Genomic DNA, 19,347 nt, shown 5'->3' with positions numbered 1-19,347 from the left:
ATTTGCTTATTTAGAACTTCAGTTATCCACTCAAATATTTTCTGGCTTTCAATATTGTCTGAGAGTTAATCATAAACTACTATACTGATAATTCTAATGGCAACAGGTATTAGAGCTGGTAAGGTAACCTTCATCCTTCGGTGTTGTTCTGTTCCAAGTTTCCAGCAAGCATTTAGCATCTGTGCTGTGCAGGAGTTCAGCTGCCTTATACTGTGCAGGGGAGATAATCCATTCAGCAGAAATAGTTATAGAATATAGAATATTAAATACAGACTATTAAATATAGAATATTTGATTTCCTGAATCCTCTGTAGCTCTAGATACCTGTAGCAGAGTAGACCATGGCTGCTTATGATGGGAAGGAAGAAAGGACAAAATAACATACTCTACCTCCAATACTAGTTATACTCCCATGCCTCCCTTCAGAGGGTGTAGCATCTGGCTGTTGTCTCTCTCGCTTGCCAGAGGGACTTAAAGCATTTTATGTCACTTTTACTTGCTCCATCACAGAAACCTCTCATTGCATCCTCACTGCAGAATCTTTTAAGCTGGTGAGGAAACATCAATCATCACTCATACCTTTACAATCTGGTATTTAGATGGAATAGCAATGTCCCTGGAAGTTGCAGCATTTTGCCAGTGCTCAGCTCAGGAAGGGGTGTCAGAATTTCATTCCTTACTTTTTAATCTCGGTCACATTTTCCATAGTGCTGGACAAAAATTCCTCTCACTTGTTATGCTCACTTATGAAGTATGTAGTATAGATGACATTTCAGTTAGGGAAGGACATATTGGAACATTATAGTTGATTCAAGTGAGTAATAACACTACATATGATTTGAATGTCTTTTCCTGTGGGTGAGGGAAGAGCTTTTGCTTTTTAATGTCTTGTTCTTTTAAATAAAATTTTTTTAAAAACCTTAATTCCCAAAGCCCTAACAAGAATTATAACAGAGGTTTGCTGCTACCCTGCTCTCTGTCTTGCATGGCGACCTAGCCCTGGTTGAAGTGGGTGTAACAAGCTATCTCGCTGTAGGTGAAGAGTTCTGAATCAGCAGCATTTCTGCAGGCACTTTGTGCTTGTTCAAGACTCAGTAATGTAAGATGTGGCTGTAAATATAGCCAGGCAGGGAAGGGTGAAGTTGGCTGAGAATTTTCGTCTAATGTAAAGCTCCTCTCCCCATAGCATGCCATTTGTCACTTAGGAAGCAGTTAGTTAAAGGCTAAACTGGGAACGAAGAGTCATGTTCCAAAAAAAATACGTAGAAAATGAAGAAGAGTGTATGTCATTCTCACCATGTGAGGAAAGTAATCACAGCCATGCTTTTGTTTTCTAAAAATGGGTTTGAAGGGTGCCTCCCTCGTATTAGGCAATTCCCTGAAAGATCACTTGGAGTCTATTTTTGCACTTCTGCAAAGAAGAAAAATATTGTTCCTTATGTATGCAGAAAGCATAACTGTTTGTTCCAATACACAAGAAAGTTAGCTAGTTCTGCACACCTTTTCAGTAAGCTTTGATGTAGAATAGGGAAGATGGCACAGGTTATATATAACTCCGAAAGAGTGAATCCTGACAAATGCTTGCTCACCTTGTGATGATGCGTGTATAAGAGAAATTTGTTTTGTTTGTTATCTGCTGTAGAATGACTGTCGCATGGGTCATGTCCACACAGGTGGGTATTCCTAACGATGCCCAGGCTGTTGCATCACCTTTTGGGTGGCAGATGCTTTGAAGAATGGGGAGAACTGTGTGTTGCTTCACCAATCTCTTGTTCATTGCTGTTATCTGGCATCCGTTGAAACCATGGGCAACACTGAGCTATTAGCTGAATATCACCCAAGTTTTTAATAGGTGTGCAAGCCAGTTATAGTTATTGTACCACAGGTATTGTTGTTGCATTATCTGCTGCCGCCACCATGTATATCCCCAGTGACCTTTATAGAAGTAGGATCACTTTCTCCACAAAAATATTTGTATCTTTTGCAGTTGGTTATTTGTGTGCGTGTGTGCATTTGTTTTTGTAGTACTGCAAGAGCATTCATGTTTCACTTCACAGATTGTTAGGACTATATCTACTGTTTTTAGATCTCAGTTTTGCTTAGAGAGTCTCCTGCATCTTCTACATGTAGTAACAGTGGCGTTCTGCTTTATAGTGTGCCTGGAAGTAAACAGCAGTTTTCAATAAGGCTTCCCAGTCTGCCCCATTCTTTTTGTTATTATGAAAAAAATTTGAATGCATCATAGCCTAATGAATAAAACATACTGTTTTAAGTCAGCTTTACCTTCTGCAATAGAGTTGTATTAACCCTTAATGATATCTGAGAAAACACCTCTTAATGGAGCTGTAATGTGGCTCTTGGCAACCAAAGCTAAAAAGTTGCTGTAGGCTGAAACCAAATATACTTCAAACTTGGACGGGAACAAGGTCAGAGATCTGGTGTGGCATTATAAGAAGCCTACAGTGAAACCTGTGATTGTTTCTGAGTGTAAATTAATGGAGAATTCTTCACAGTAATGGTCATCATGTTAGCATAGCAGTGCTGCTGTGGCAGTCAATTGTGGTTTTTAAGAACCATAGCATTACGTCAAGAGGATCATTACAGCTGAGCAATCCAACCAAAACACGCTGAACAAATGAAACTGCTTGTTTAACAGCACTCTGTCAATCAGTGCTGTATAGCTACTTCATGGGTTCAGTCTGGAAAGGCATCTCTGAGGACCAAGGCATTAGGCAGAGAAGTAGCATAAGAGAAAGACTCAATCTAATAGTTACTGGACAGTGTGGGTAACGTAAAACCCAACCTGATGCAGTTGTTTTCTGCATGACAACAAATTCTTTTAACATCACTGTTACGTAAAATGAGAAACCAATAAAGTTTCATTTCATGGGATTTATCCATACTAATAGGGACAGTAGTCAGTAATTATCTGTTTTGTTTTTTTTAAATTCCCAAGCAGAGCAATCCCTTTTATTAAAGACATGCCAGGATATAAAGAGGTTTTTCTTCTTTTTTGAGATTGTTTACTGCTAAAACAAAGTTCATGCAAAAACCAATTGATTTATAAAAGCTTGATTTACTTTTCATTATCTTTAGTATGAGATTACATTGTATTAGTTGATGTTAGCATGACACTAGCAAAAAAATTAGATTGAGAATTAGAATTATAAAAAAGGTACCACCTGTAAGTTTGCTGCTAGACTTTGCTCATGATGGTGAAGTAATTCAGTTACTACAAAATGACTTTTAAAAGTGTAAGTCTATAGTTTTCCCTCTGATTCCCTTTCTATATTTTTGTAGGTGACTTCTGGCTTTTTTTTAAACTAAACAACAAAAAAAAGGCTGGGCAGGATACTTTCTTTTCCAAATACATAGGTAAACAACAGGACTAGCTAATATACCTGTTACAGTGGATTTATTTTTCTTTAATCCCCTGAAAGTATATTGCTAAAGCCTGCCATTTGTGGCTGGGTCTCCTTTGGTCCTTTGTTGTAGAAAGTTTACATCAGTGTCCAGAGGTCTGTGGGATCACTCGCTGTTTAAACTTTTTGGGGAAACTACAATGTGTTCAAGCTACTGTTATAGCTGAGGGTAGCCCAGTCAGCATCTTCATGGTGGGTTGTAAGATGATGAATTGAACATACGGAAGAAGGAAATTGGAGGAATCTTCAAAATCTTCCTTATGCAAATATTTGGACGTTATCATGTTTCTATGATTTTCTCCTGAAAACCACTTTGAAGGAGTTGGGGAGGGGAATTAGCCAGGGTATATAGTTACAAGGCAGTCTGAATAGCAGAAATCTGTATTCATATCTTATTTTGCAGGCAGAGCTTTCCTGAATGTTAGTAGGGAACAAGGGATCTCTATATATAAAGACAGAACATGGCAGAAAATTCTGGGGAGAATGCAGAACAATTTTGGGGAAATATTCTCATGTATTTAATTCTTTCTGTAATTAAATGGTCTTTCAGAGCAATAATTAATGTGGAATCCAGATGTTCGCTGTCAGAACTCTTTCTTTCATGTTTATACAGAAGTGATTGAAACTAAATTGTATTTATATGACAGAAGTTCTAAAAATACAGAATGCTCTGTAAATCCTGTTTAATTCAGCAGATAAATGTCAAGTCATCTTTTGTGTCATTGGTTATGCATTTTTAACATTGTTTTTACATGTTGGCATTATGTATTTTATTCTATGGGAAAAAAAGAAAAGATGGGCTTTCTGGGCTTGTGAACTTTATACTGCTAGAACCAGAAATTTCTCCTGAATCTGTCTTTCCATAACAGATTAGAATAGCAGTCTCTCTGATCTCTTGAGTCTTCTAATTATGATTTTGTTAGTCTTTACTGAGCTAGTATTTGAGGCAATACAGAATTTAGAAGTGCAACCCATCAGCAGTTTGCTGGATTCTAGTTTCTGCATGCAGAATATTAAGGAAGTATGAATAAAGTTTAATAAAATACATTGAGGCATTATGCAACTATATATTGCTGGCACAAAAATATTGCAAGCATTTTGTAGAAAATTAAAGGCTATCATCCTATTCACATGAAATAAAATCCATCTTAAAATTCATAAACAAAATCTAATTATGAATGCCAATATATGGAATTAAAGGAAGGAAGTAGTAGGATGCAGTTTTTCAGTGCATCCTTTTTAGTGGTTTTGCCATACAAAAAGTACAAAGGGAGAGGAAGCATTATAAGATGCAAGGCAGAGTCTCCCCTAGCTCTCCTTTGTTCTCTGCCGCCTCTCCAACGTTCCTACATGTTCTGCTGAGACGGGCTGGTGTGTGCCGGCTTCATGGAGGAAGTTCGTTTTGGAAATGAAGCATTAAAGGGAAGTAGTTCACAGCTGCTGCTTTTGGAGAGGAGGAAGCCTTGTTAATAAGAGAAATGATGAAAGGAAGAGAAGACTTAAGGACACAAGGGTTAAGAATGAATTAACAGGTAGAATGAAGCAGGGTGGTAAAGGAAAAACAAGTATTGGTTGTTACAGCATTCCCCCAACTGCTTAGGATTTTCAGCTCCCTGGTATTATTTATGTGGGTTTGACCACCATTACATATAAACAAAAACCAGAGATGCAAGTCTTTCCCAATTAGCGTCTGCCTAAGAAATAACCTACTTTTTAATTATGTCTCTATTTCTTCTATCTTGCTGTCCTGAATCTGTCAGTTTTACCACCTCCTTTGTAAATTATATGCCCTGATGTCAGGCAAAAAAATTTACCCTGTTTTATAGTTGATTATTTGGTACAGATGCAGAATTACACCAATGTTACAGAGACATTTTTCAGCCTGTGGTAGTTGCACCTATTCTGCCCCTCCTACCATGGTACAAGACATGTTAAATCAGAGCAGGTTCTTTAAGAAACACTTTTGTGTTTCTGCTTGAAGGCGTATGTTAATCTGGTACATAAGTAAAATGAAAAAGAAAAGACCCCACCAGGGTTTTCCTGTGCTTTCCCCCAGTGTAATTAATGTCTGGTGTTGACTTCACAGTTCAGCATATTGGTGTTGGTCAATGACACTAACTCTGTTAGAAACCAAGAGAAATGTGAGTCTTTTTTTTTCTTTCTTTCCTTTTTAAATTAAATTGTTTGGCTAAAGTGTCCAATTAGCACTTGTCCAATTACAGGATAACCTGGTGAAGGAAAGCAGGAAGCAATACATGTTTCTTCCTAAATAGAAACTTCATTTTATTTTTAATCAGTGCTATTAAGGAAGACTTCCTTGGGAGTAGGCTTCGCTGAGGATTTGTTCATTATCAGCTCAAGGTGAAGCCAAAGGGAACCTTTCTTATTTTATACCAGAATTGATTTAAAAAAAAAAAAAAATAACAAGTGCATGCACAGGGGGTTGGTGCATATATTTAAAAGTGAAGTTGTCATTGGTAATGCAGCTGATTTCCTTTGCTGGAAAAGTCATTGCATTGTTCATTACTTACCTGAAGTGAAAGGTTAATGGCCTGTAGCGATCTGAAGAAACCCCTACAAAAATGCACAGCAAGGATCTGATGTTGTTATACAGTAGTGCTTCTATATACTTTTCTTCAGGTAAGACAGACATAGAAGATAGCTGTTGCTGTTCTAATAAATATATTTGATGTAAAGTAGTACACAGTATACTGGAAAATGAAAAGGCTCCTGCTACTGTCAAGCAGACAGCTGTCACCAAGGGCACAAATCCTGCTTTCTTTACTGATGTTTGCAAAACGTGCTGGCTATGCTTTGTATAGATCTGCTGCACTTCTTTTCCTTAGAAAGTATCTTTGTTGTAGTAGAAGTAACTTATTTTGTAGTGTGGCTGTTGCTTTAATTGCTTTCTCAATAGCTTAAAACTGCTACCTTTGGCACATTGTTTTTATTTCTTGCAGTTTGAACACAATTAAAAATGAGATCTTGTGTAGTACGTTTGATATTGAGGTATTCCGAAGAATTTTTTTGGCTCTCGAGCAGAATCTTGAACACTTCAGAGAGATCAATTAGCCGCCTCACTGAGACGTGCCTGTGATGTAAGATTAAGCCAAGTCACCCAGCAGCTCAGGGAAGAAAATGCAGGGTATGTGTTTCAAACCAAAGAAGAATTTCATGGGGATAGACTGCAATCATCAGTCCGTAGTTGAAAAAAGCTCTAAGTTGGCACTGCCTCTGGAAACGACAGTCCTGCCTGGTCCCTCGTGTGGGTATAAGTAGTTGGTGTGGTACATGGGAAGGGGGATTAGGCTGGCTAGGAAGCAGGTTTTTTGCAGGCAGGTACCGGAGTGGTTAGCCTGGCCACTTTCCCAGTCACTTCACCAAACAGCTGTACAGATGTTGGTGTCAGCAGAGTGGGGAGGAGAAAATGCAGGAAGTGGCATGACTGCTTTTTTTGAGTGACAGCGATAGCCAGTAAAAGGATAAAACGTGCGTCAAATGACAGCCACTGGTTTTTAAAAGCTGTGGAATAACATTCCTCATCTTCTGAAAGATGCAACTGGAGCTTAATCAAAGGTATACAAAGAGCATCTTTCAGCAGTAGTGCTGGTATAAGCAGTTCTGCTTTGGAGAAACCGGAGGTTGGTTTCCCCGTGCAAGCACCTAGGCAGCCCCCAGACCCGAGGATCAATCACTTACAAGCACTTCGCGGCACAGAGTCAGGTGGCGGAGGGGAAGCCCACAGTGACTGCACTGCTACAGAGAAATGTCAACCAGACCGCGCAAGCGAGGACGGCTTCAGGGCTTTTGCTTCTCAGGGTTTAAAGATAACAACAGGCAAATGGTCCCCAGTGCTTCTGAGTAATAATTCTGCCAGGACTAACGTGAAATAAGTGATGCCACATATTAAATCATTGGAAACCCTTCCTGCAGCACTCAGATTTTCCTCTCATGCTGACCATTCTCAGCTGGGCCATAGCTTGAGAGGAGATAACATTGCATATTAAATATGTATCAGCAGCTTCAATTTATTTAGTGCCAGATGCTGCCAAAATGTCTTTTTTGTCAATGATATTAGCATAGGTATTGGAATACTGTGTGAAATTTCTTTTTAATCTGCGCTTACGAGCCAATAGCTGAATGTTACTGTAGGTCAGTCTGCTGAACCTAAAATTATTGCTTTGGTCTGACTTTTCCACATGAAAAACTTCTAGAAGGCACAGAACTTTAACTTGATTTACTTGAGTGATATTTGCTGAACTTGTAAATTTTGACCACGTCAGTTAAAAGAGATGTATATTTTCCTGCCATAATGCACAATTTTTGAAACCAGTTGTCTTCCTCTGTTTTTGCACTTGCCTTCCTCCCCAGTTGTCTTCCTTCCCCAGCATCCTCATTTCACTTACTATAAATTGTTCCTTTCTTCATGTTTGGTAGTTTTAGCTTAATGAGTTACAGAAGGCACTCTACAAATTTTTAAACTCTGTTGCTGTACTGAATGAGAAGTGGGGCTGGAGAAGAGCTTTGAGAGTATAGACAAGGGAGAGCAGCTGAGCTTAGGTTTGGTGAAAGTTGCTGCTGAAAGTTGCTGCTACCTCAGCTGAGGTGCAGTAACCAGCTGCAGGTACATCCCTAGCCTGCTGCAGTGCAAATAAAAACTATTAGTACCTAAGTAAGCTTACTTCATTTTGCATTGTGGTAGACTAGGAGTGCAGGTGCAGTCAGTTGCTGTACCTCAGCTGAAAGGTTAGAACTTCTTAGCCGCTCTGATGTGTACTTAAAATTGTTCAGGCCATGTGTTGTGGTAGAAATGCTTCTTGGGAATGGGTCTGTGAAAACCAGCTTGTAAATTAGCTTTGGGAAAAGTGCTTAGTGACAAAACTTGTGTGGTGAAACTGATTGCCCTAAGGCAGGAAAAAAAAAAAAGTACACATCTTATCCTGGGAATTGCAAGGAAAACTGCAGGCTTGCTCAGCACTGCTGCAGCTCACAAATACATCTCTACCAAAGCAATGAAATACACCATTTGTGTGTGACTGTTGGATTGTACAGAATTGCCCTTCAGCTCTATGTATTAATTCTGCTTTTAGCTGCCATTCCTTAAAGGAATAGCATAAAAGGGAAGAACAAATCACTTTATCTTCCATACATATCTGTAAGTATTTTCTTTCTAAGTAATCATTTTCTACTGCAGTGAATAATTTGTCAATCCCATTGCTGCTACCTGTGAATTAGCCTTCTTTTGACTTGTCAGTTTGCAGCAGCCTTTCTCTAATTACATATGTAAATAAATCTGGGTGCACCACCTCAGATAATACTGCTTATCTGCAGAAAGATGTTTGCTTTTTAATTTTTCCCGTATTTAGCTTACATGCTATTCATTTTACTCAACTGATGAGATCACTAAGTAGAACAAGAGTGGACAGCAGGTTACATATTAATAGAGAATAATAATTTTCAGCTACAAGGACCTGTCTAAAGAGAGGCCTTTACAAGGTTTTGTGAATCTTTCCGAAAGCATTAGTGGTTGAACTCTTGCTTTTCACTCTGAACTTGCAGGTTGTGTACTGTGCCCCTGCTTTTTGTGCTAGTAATTAGAGTAGTCTCTATTGTGAATAGATTAAATATTGTAAATATTACAAATTAACTTTCCTGTCATTTTGGAAGGTTTTGTGGCACTTTTACATCTGTGCTGCAGGCCATAGTTTGGTTGACATGTTTTCAGTGTCAAAATAAGCAGCTCCTCACCTTTTTTGTGATAGTGTCTCAATTTGTGAAGCCACACCAGTGATCTAGATCAACAAAGTTGATCCAACGAAAAGTAACTTGTTTTGTCATTGTGGAAGATGAAAGGCGTCATTCAATCACCAGTTTATTTTTTTTAGTGTTTGTTAGAAAGTTAGTTATCTTGCTCACCACATGCCCATGCAAGTATTTATTGTAATAACTGAGGAATAACAGGTGGTGATGGAAGGACCTGCTGAAGTTGGTACAAGCAGTTTGACGACCAAATAGGTGTGGGCTCAAACATCACCATCCCCAAAGGTACAGTCTATCTGGGGAGCTGAAAAAATTGAGACAATGTCTGCATTAATGCATAGAGCAGATCTGTAGAAACGTATCAGTAAAGGAAAATACTTTGTGTTAAGAACCTGATGTCTGCATTCTATATGCTTTGGGTTTTGGTTTTTACTGTGGACTAGCTCTTGTCTAGCCCGATGTCTTAATGCTCAGTTACTGCTGGAGCACACTTGGCATGGTTCTGGAGAAGATCTCCCAGGCGGTTTAGTCAGAGCAGAATCCAGCCCATGCATTCTGAGATGCTGGGCCACGACGTGGAGCAAAGCATGGAGGATGAAGAAATTCATGTTACAAGCACGCTCCACGTACAAAGTAAAACCTCAGTGTAGATGCACTCCACAAGACTTACTTGTCCACAGCGACAAGAGCATGTGGTCGAACAAGGAATTAGCGAAGGCCTTCTGGGTCCTATTGTCACGTTACAACTTCTCAGCAAGCTTCCTTCTGAATTGCCTTTATTACTGAGAGAAACCTTAATGTATAATAGGAGGATGGCTTAATAATTAGCAGGCTCTAGCTATATACACAAGTGAATTGTGCTTCTGCCAGTGTGAGAGTTCAGCAGTTAGTATCTGTGACACCAGTGATATGTCTAATTGGCGTATCGATACTAAGAAGCATGTGACGGCGTAAAGCACAGGACTTTCATTACGGTTTTGGCAAACCTGAACTAAAAGAAAAAGCAGCACAGACAGCTGAAAATACTAGTAAAATATTCCATTTCATGTCTGCAAAAATCATTGGACAGTGGTTAAAGAGGTGTTATTAATGTGTCAGATTCACTTGGGAAGTTACGTTTCTGTAATGTCCACTAAGACAATGATACTTCTATTTTTGTTTTTAAGTGAAGCCCTTGCCAAGTGCAGACGTGTTTCGCTGCAGCCATGAAATGGATTTATTGAGAGTAAAGGAGATGCAGATTCTCTCAGTGGCTTCTGTTTTACTTCTGCCAGCTCAGCACAGTAAGCAGGCAGTAGCATGGCTGTTGTTTTCTCTCCACCATTGCCAAAATTCAGTCTTATCAGTCTTACAGAGTTTTCACAAAAGTGGCATGTTGATTTCATGCTGACAGTAAAAGATGGTGACAGTTTTTATATGGTAAATCAGAAGATCAAAATGTGACCTACTTACCATGACATGTTGTAACACACAACCAGCTTAAATGCAGCATTTCTTAGGAAGTGAACCTTTGAAACTTTCTGCAGAACTTAGGAGGACTCAGCTGTACAATGCTTTGAACAAGACTGTTTTTAGAGCACAGTACATATGATTAGCCAATGTTTCATCATGGGTGCTGAGTGCTTCTAACATTACTGCAAGAAACAAGGCAAAATCTTTCAACTTTTTTGGCTGCAGAGTTAAAAAGCATGGCTTTATCACAGTGTGTGACAAAGTTGGCACAGCACTGATGGGCCCAGTAATCGTATCTTCTCTGAAATACTAACAAAATCCTTTACAAGCATCACTAGAATAATACAGGGTCATTTACTGATATTTAGTCTCCATGAAGAACCGCAGTCTTATTGATTCATCTACCATTTACAAGCCTCTCTCTTGCTCTTAAAACACCTTTTTATTGGTACAGTTTGGTGTTTTCTGTTTGGTTTATAGGTGTATTTCCTCATTCTTCAGTGGCAAAGATGTAACAGATGTGAATAGGTAAGCTTATAAATCTGAACATTCCATGTGAATTCAGTCTCTCCAATTAAATTTATTTTCTGGATACATGGATACTTTTAAGCTTGCTGAGGCAGACAGTTTATCTTGAGCTGAAGCAGCTTCTGTTTCTAGAAAATTTAGGAATAGTTTGAATTATCTCTTTTAAAAATTCTTTTATATCTCAAATTTAATTAAAAAGTCATACAACCAAATTTAAAAATCATCCCAATAACAAAGTTTGATCCCACCTAAAGCACATGGGAATTTTGCTAATGGATTCAGCGAGAACAGGATTTAACTTCCACCTTTTCCCCCACTAAGTCTGTAGAACAAGATTCTTCCTGAAAAGTACATCCTTTATAATAATGAATGTACAGATCCTTGAATCAAGGTTTAGTAGAGCTAAACCACCACTGTTAACTCTTCTTATTTGTCCTATAAAATGTTGTCTCCACATGTGCTTTTCCTGCTAAGCTGTACTGCTGTTATTTTTGCACATGATGAGTGCACTGGAATCTTGGCCATGCAGCTGCAGCTCCAGTTATATAATATATCTGGCAGGTTTCTGCACCAGCGGCTGTGTGATGAGACCTTGGTAACTAGGAATAAACTGAGCTGATGCTGTGCCTTGTACCTCCTAGGACAGAAATGCGGTGGTTTTCCTCAGTTTGGATGAATTCATTGTGTGTTTCCTGTTTTATAAAGAGCATGCTAGAAGAAAGAAAAATAAGAGCTCCTGGAAAGATCTGTATGTTAATGCCTCTGTATAGGCCTTGTGTAAAATACGTGCTGAGTTTCAGTCAAAGGCTTACTCATATTTGGTGTGAATTTCATTCTGTTTCTAATGGATGCAAATGTGAGTAGGCAGTTTCCTGGAATAGTCTCAGGAGTTTGAGAGTAGTGTTTGTTGGTAGTAAAGGCAGACTGAAGCTGAAACACAGTTTTTGAATTTTTACAATGCTCCAAAGGACACTTGCATGTTGATTCTTAGGAATTTTAAGTAAGCAACGTGTTGAGAGATGAGCATCTGAATTTCAACATGATCATACCTGAAAAGATGCTGTTGTTTCTTTCACTTAGTGTCATTTATCTCAGCAAGTGGCAAACTTTTAATATTTTCAGATGTTTTGGAAAGCATCGTCACCAGTTTGGCCTGGATGCCTTACACACACTCTTTGGAAAGTGTCATTATCACTGTGGAGGAATGCACTTATAACGAGACTGTTTTACAGTTACTCATTTTTCAGAAATGTATAGGTTCATTCTCTGAAGCAATTTTTTACTACAGTTATGTTGCCCTTGCAAAAAATATATATATATTCAAGTCATCCTGGGGGATTAGATTCCTATTGGGTAACTAGTACAAGCTTCAAACAAGCCTTAGCTTTTTTTCCCATAGTTAAAACAACTGTGTTGCATTTGCAAATCAGTGGCTTTAAATCTTTTTAAAGAGCAGATCCATGGGAGATGCTTCAATGTTTTGTTTAAGTTGCTGCCTTTTGTGCACTATTGAAGCTGCTGCTTTACAGGTATGCACTGGCAATCAGTAACTGCAACGGTTGCTGTTTTGGGAGTGTCAAATTCTAGCAGATTCTGTACATCATTGTCCAGCAACCCTTTTTACTTTAATTTGGTTCTGGATAAGGGATTTACATTGTAAGTTAAGAGCTTAAAATGGTACTTGTAGTTTTTATATTGATTCACTTGTCAATTTGCAAAGTACCCTCCTTTCCACTACCCTCTCCTAAGTATCCGCTTTTCAGTATTCACAAGTGAAAGTTTTGTACATTGGTCCACCTGTAAATAAATAGTTTATAATTTCATTTCACTAGCAGTGTCCACATTTGCTGGGTAATCCAAACAAGAGAAAAACAGGTTGTGCAGCCAATTCCCACTGTAAACACTCTAGACTAAGCAATAAACTTTTGGAGGAGCAGGGGTGGAGAGCCCGTCTTTTTGAACTCCATAGCACTTTCAGGCGGTTCAGGCATGACTCATGTCATGCAACCAGCAGCACATTTTGTCAAAATCAGGGATGCTGGGTGGGCCAATAAACCCCCAGGACTTGTGAAGCTTGTTCAGGGATGCGGCTGAACTCCCTCCCGGCTCTGACTCTGTCTTTCTCTGTTCAGCCCAGTATGCAGTGCGTGCACCTACCAGCTCTCTTTAGCTGCGGCGTCTTGTAGGACTGAGTGCGTTGGCTACCATGCCTGTACCAAATGCCCAGCTTTCTGAAGCTGCTTGGATTGTAGCAGACTGAATGTCTTTGTCATAGCTGGAGAGATGTGTAAACAGAAATATGAGGAGTCAGTGATAATTGATAGCATCCTACTTTCTGTGATTCCCTATAATTCTTCCAGTAGCATTTATGTGTTTTTCATTTTTTTCTATACATACTCTTCACAGTTCACAAGTTGATACTCACATAATTAAGGGGAAATTTTCCAGTGGATGCTTGCAAAAGATTTCAAGTGGCATAGAAATGGTAAACAAAAAACAACCATACTATTTCTTTCCCCCTTCACCCCAGAATACAGCATCTTAAAGATGAAGCAATTAGTACCATCATGTGGCCCAGAGACGATATCACAGTTCCCACAATATTTTTTCTTCCTTGTCTTTGGGACCTTCTGCAGGTCACTTCATAATCTTCCATCACAAGTTATTTAAGTCCAGGTATTATGTCAGTACATTTTTTCTACTCCCATTGTTCTAGTTTCATCTTTCTAAATATCTTCTGCTAGCTTATGGCTGTGAATATAGTCTGATGTGATGGTCTGTTCTCCATATGCTACATCTGATCCAGTCCTCATTTTCCAATACTTATCTGATCAATTCCCAGCCGTTACTCAGTTTCTGATATCTGCTGTGAAACCCAAAAATGGACAAGCTATTTATGTGCTTTATTTACAGTTTACAGAAATTGGCCAGTAGGAAAGTACAATAGTGAATTCCCTTTTCCTTTTCCTCCAGGACAGTTTCAGTCCAAAGGGCAATAAAAACCACTATGAAGTGCATTGCTATTTTTGTGGTGGTGCAGAATTTACAATCTGATAGCTGGATGCCATTATAAAAGAAGGTGAAAAACAAAGCAGGAACCGGTGGGGATTGGTCACTTGGTTAGGGGTTTTGGGGTTTTATGGAAAAGCTCGTCAAACTATAAGATGACCCCAAACTCCAGTGGATCATTTTAAAAAATGTAAGGTACTCGATCTTTCTGTCTTTAAAATTTTTCTTTTGAAGTATTAAGACAATGGTGACTAGGATCTTGTCCTTTCTTCCTTTCCTACTTGTAATTCTTGGTCAGAAATGTCAAGTGTTCAAAAACTGGTCTATGTACCTATCTTGTGTGATCCTTTCAAGGACAGGAATAAAATTCACAGCACTTTTGCCAGGATGGGTTTCAACTGCGAATGTGGTTCAGAGCCCAGCAAATAACAATCCACATAAATAAGCTTTCTGTCTTTGTAAGAACCAGGCTCTAACCATGAAGACAGTAATAGCCATTTTGCTATTAATTTTGTATACGATACAAAGGCTTAGTACTAAAAATCCTAGAAATCGGCCTCCAAAAGACAGGCAGTTTTATGCTGTCTTCCATTGTTAATGCTAATAAATGTTGCTTCTGGGTTTGTATATGGTAGAAATCCTCCTACTTCATTTATGTATCTCTCAAGAATGGGTGAAATTCACTATCAGCAAACGAAAGCAACAGCTGTCATTATGAATTTAGTTCATTTCAGTAAGGTATGTCTTGCTTAAATAAATACCATGGGACATTACATTCAACCATGTTGTGAAACTGGATGATAATAATTCTTTGCTCAGTCATATAAAAGCTCCCTGTTAACTCTACTCAGCAGAACCAGGTCAACCACAGAGTCAGAAAAGAACAGCATGTTAGCTTGATGGATCTTAAAGAAGCATAACTGTTATGCAAGAACAATTTTTTTTCTAAATTGACTAGGTATTCCAAACTAGTGGGACCTGGAACCTAATAGTATTATTATATAAACTGTCCTGTATAGATCACAACAAGAGATCCTTTTCCACACTAACATTTCTATTATTTAGAGGCTACAGCAGTAGGTAAACATATATCCTAATTTTTGGTGGTCCAGATGGAAAGGTGTAGTCATTTAGGCCTGCACAATGCTACGTATAGCAGAGAGAAAAGTACAGACAGAATCATAGCTTATGTCCTAATATGCCCTTTATTTTCTCACAAGAAATTATCTTATAATGCTTCTAAATCCTGCTGCTAGTTCTACTGTAGAGCAGTGGAACATAGTACAGTGTGCATCCAAACAAGCACGAAATGACGCATTCTAATTTTAGTCAGTGGTGGCTCAGAAGGTCAAATTGTAGCAATAATGTATAGAAGAGCACCCACTCACTGCCACCTCTTCTTCTCCCATATGAAAACCTGTTTTAGATGAGGTTCTGTTGTGCTATTTAATACACAAAGTGGAGTTCATAGTTTGAATATGTGCAGAATTAGAGTTTGTTTTCATGTATCGCAAATGTTTTTAATAAATATTGCAGGCTTGATATTGCTGGAGAGTGTTTTTACCATACACTTTATGTTGGTGAGTTGCCTAGCAAGTTCAATGAAATGAAAATATTTGCTCTGGCCCACAAGCAAGTTCTAAAAGAGCTTAGGCAATATTTCTGCTGCAGAAAATGTCAATTTAGACCTGCCCAAGTTCTGCTCTAACTTGTGAATTTGATTTTTCTAAAATGAAATCAAGTTGTTTGATTGTTCCTTGCTTTTCCTTCCATGCTGAATTAGAATTCTTTTATCAGATATGCTGCATGGTTCTGTGTTTTATCACTTTGTTGTGTGTTGGTTGGGTTTTTTATTTCAAGGCCACTTTATGCTTAGAAAATACATCAGGAAAATAACCTAGGGAATTTGAGCTGTGTGTTAAAAATCACCTATTAAATGTACCCTGGTTTAAGTTACTCAGTTAATTAACATATATGAGAAGTAGATTGGTGATTCTATTTTGCATCTTAGTTTATGTGGGTAGAGAAGAACCTGTACAGATATTTGTACTTTCTGCAGCCACAGTCTCTTGGCTATCGAGGAAGGTCAGTAAGGTGAGGGGACCTAATGGAGTCAGAACACTTGCATTTCCTTTACAAAGGTTAAGATTAGTGTATTCATCAATATGACATTATTCTTAATATATTTGGCATGAAATACTAGTATTCTACAGGGTGAATTTTGTTTAGTTTTACATAATAAAATGCTGCTAGATTTCAGGGCACCAACATTTGTCATGCATTTGACACACAATATAAAAGTTAGAAGTTAATATATTAAGTTATGCTTTGCTGAAGAGAGAGAGATTGGATATCATTCATTGCACAGAGTTGGAGCAAGTGAAGTGTCCCTATTCATGAACCAGTTGTAATAACTAAAGTACTTTGTCAGGAAGGACGGACATGGACAAAGGCTGGAAACCTGTCCGCCATCTTGTAAGGAAAGGAAAAGGTAAGATGAAGGAGGAAGAGACAGAGAGATCTTTGATATAACCTACCTCAGTGGAGACAGGTTAATTGTGGTTTTTCTTTTATCTCCACACCTGTGTCTTTTATAAATGTTTGCATGTTGTTAGTTTTGAATTTTATGAATTAATAACTGTATGTCCACCTTATTGTAATTTGGATTGATGCTGGATAACGGCAAAGCATAAAATGAATCTGGAGACCAGGAGCATAGAACATGTTACATGTCCTTGTCCTCCAGCATATTTTTCATGATACCAGAAGATTAACGACAGAGGACCCATTTGAGCCGCTTGAGCCATGCAGTGAGTTGGCACCGCAAGAACTAGCCGAGGCAGCAGAGGTTTCTTCTACTGCCTCTTGGTTACATTCCTGACATGGATCAATGTGTTAGGGTACACACTCGAACACCAAAGATTGTGGGGAAAGTAAGTGTAAAAGTGTATTCACTTTTCTTTTGTCTCTTGCAACCTGAGAGACTACTGGAAGGTTTTATCAGTACATTATAACTGAGAGAAACGGATATTATTTTTTTTATGACAAATAATGGCAGTGTTTCCACTTGGCTCTAAGTTCTGGTTTTGAACCATCAGTCTCATGCCTAAGAACTTGAGCTTGCAAGAAAATCTAGTCATTAGATACCTACCTACTTGCCTGGGATAATACCCTATGGAACAACACATCATTTGAGAAGCCAGGGATTTCTAATAAGAAATGCAATCATTTCCCCATTTCCTGTCCACAATATATCATCCTTTAATAGGTGCAGTTTGGAGAAATTAGTGAGGTATGTAATCTCCTCACACATGCACAGCATTTGGCATTATTCATCCATGGCCTCATCTTCTACAGGAACTGGAAGTTTTCAAAATTTGGGAAGTCTAAGCTGCCAGTGTAGGTGTGTAACTCAGTAGCCACGCATGAAGTCTTGAGACAAATCTGGAGAAGTTAGTTTTGTTTTGCATTTTTTAACTTCTTTCATGGTTGGAGGAGGAGATCTGACAGGACTGTGTGCCTGGAAAGTCCACATCTAAGCTGTTTCCTTTTTTTACTTGCTTGGTGCTTGCTTTTGCAAGGCCTTTGTATTCATGTCATTGCAGTCATAGCTGTACTACAAAAGAACATTTCTAAGTTGCTGTGCAGCTGCAAGAAAATACTGTTTAGGAAGCTTCTTGCTGGCATTCTTAAAAGGTCTCGTAAGTATACCCATCTTCTTAGAATGTTCAGTAGCAGGACAATGATAATGGAGTAGTGACCTGACCAGATCACTGTCTTCAATTGTTCAGTTGTAAATCATCATCCATATTAGAAATTATCAGCCTTTGCCTTGTTCTCTTGCTCCCTTTGGATCAGGAACTTACATCAACAGAAAAATCTGTAAGGATGAAAGTTATAATTGGTAATGAATATTTTAGACAAAACAGTAACATTTCACTGTCATTTGTGCACTGCTTTGGTCCTCTGATTTCTCAAATTTTATCAGTTTATCCTGTGTATCCTGACTCAGAGACAGCAGCATGGATCCGATCAGCAGGAACTAAACGTAGCTTGTGAGTGCTGACAACATTCTTCTCAATGTCAAGTGGACCTGACAGCTGAAAAATATTTTTTTGTTTACATGCAAATACTCAAGTTTTCCACCAGAAAGTTTAACCAGGTCGGGATTAAAAAAAGTTGGTGTTACTGCATTACATCACAGCAAACTTGTGAAATTTAACTGATCCATTTGGCAAAAGGTTTTGAATTACCTATGATGAAATGTGCTGTTACAGAACTGAACATATTTTTTCCAAATTACTGATTTAAGAAAAAAGTTTGCAGTGCTGAAAATGCTACACAATGTTTAATATAAAACACTAAAAAAGTGAGAATTGGAAGCTGTAGTAACAAGTAGAAATCACTACCCAGTTCATTTCAGTTGTTACAATCGCACTGATTATGACCTGAAAACTGCTTTCTCTATAGGAATCTATTTACCTAATTATTTTTAAGTAGATAATATTTTATTTCTGTTTGCATTATTTGCTGCCTTATTGATTAAGTCCATGCATCTACCTGTCCCGTGTATTAATTTCTCAGTAAATTCTACTAATTAAGGAACATAAGTCAAGGTTTTTCTGGTAAATAGCTAAAGATCAGTACAAGCAGCATGCTGCATACATTCAAATAAAGCATTTAGGAGTTTTATTAGCCGCCTTAAGGACTCTGTTGCTAGGTCCTAGATGAACTTTGAAGGTGCCATCCACATACAGATGCGAGTTCCAATAGATCTGGTTTTCATCATTAATCTTCTCAATAAAGTCAATGAAAGGAAAACAAAAACATACCTAAAGCTAAAACAAGCAGAAGGAAGGCTTTGAAACAGCTTGTTGAAAGCTTGAGCTGCTACAACGCTGCTTGCTTGCAACCCAGCACTAGCCACCATCTGCAGGAAGCGGGCAGGGTGGCTGTAGTTGTGTTCCTCATCTAGCCTGGAGCCATCACCCAGAAACTCCCCAAATTAGCTGCCCTCTGGCTGCCATTCTCACAGTTGCCTGTTGTTGGCAACGGGGAGAGGCTCAGCGTGTATCAGCTCTTGACTGATGCTGACGGTCCATACAACTCTTCATTACATGGCTTTTAGGGTAGGTCTGCTCGGGGTTGTGCTTATACTGGCAGTGCCCCCAGTTTA

The 19,347-nt window shown here is 38.5% G+C and overlaps 1 protein-coding gene across 5 annotated transcripts in view; it reads left to right on the top strand.

The window, feature by feature from the left end:
* LYRM4 (LYR motif containing 4) overlaps window positions 1–19,347 on the top strand; it is a 91,549-nt gene that overhangs the window by 50,214 nt on the left and 21,988 nt on the right. The window contains exon 3 of one of the 5 annotated variants that reach the window (XM_049823819.1): window positions 11,115–11,177. The exons of the other annotated variants lie outside the window; for them this stretch is intronic. Within the exon in view, the coding sequence (XP_049679776.1) occupies window positions 11,115–11,162 (48 nt within the window). The 3' untranslated portion in view covers window positions 11,163–11,177. Of the gene's footprint in view, window positions 1–11,114; window positions 11,178–19,347 lie in introns of those variants that run through there. 5 annotated transcript variants of the gene reach the window in all.

Source organism: Accipiter gentilis, chromosome 20 (genome assembly GCF_929443795.1).
Source record: "Accipiter gentilis chromosome 20, bAccGen1.1, whole genome shotgun sequence".
Lineage (NCBI taxonomy): Eukaryota > Metazoa > Chordata > Aves > Accipitriformes > Accipitridae > Astur > Astur gentilis.
This window is presented reverse-complemented; position numbering and strand designations above follow the sequence as displayed.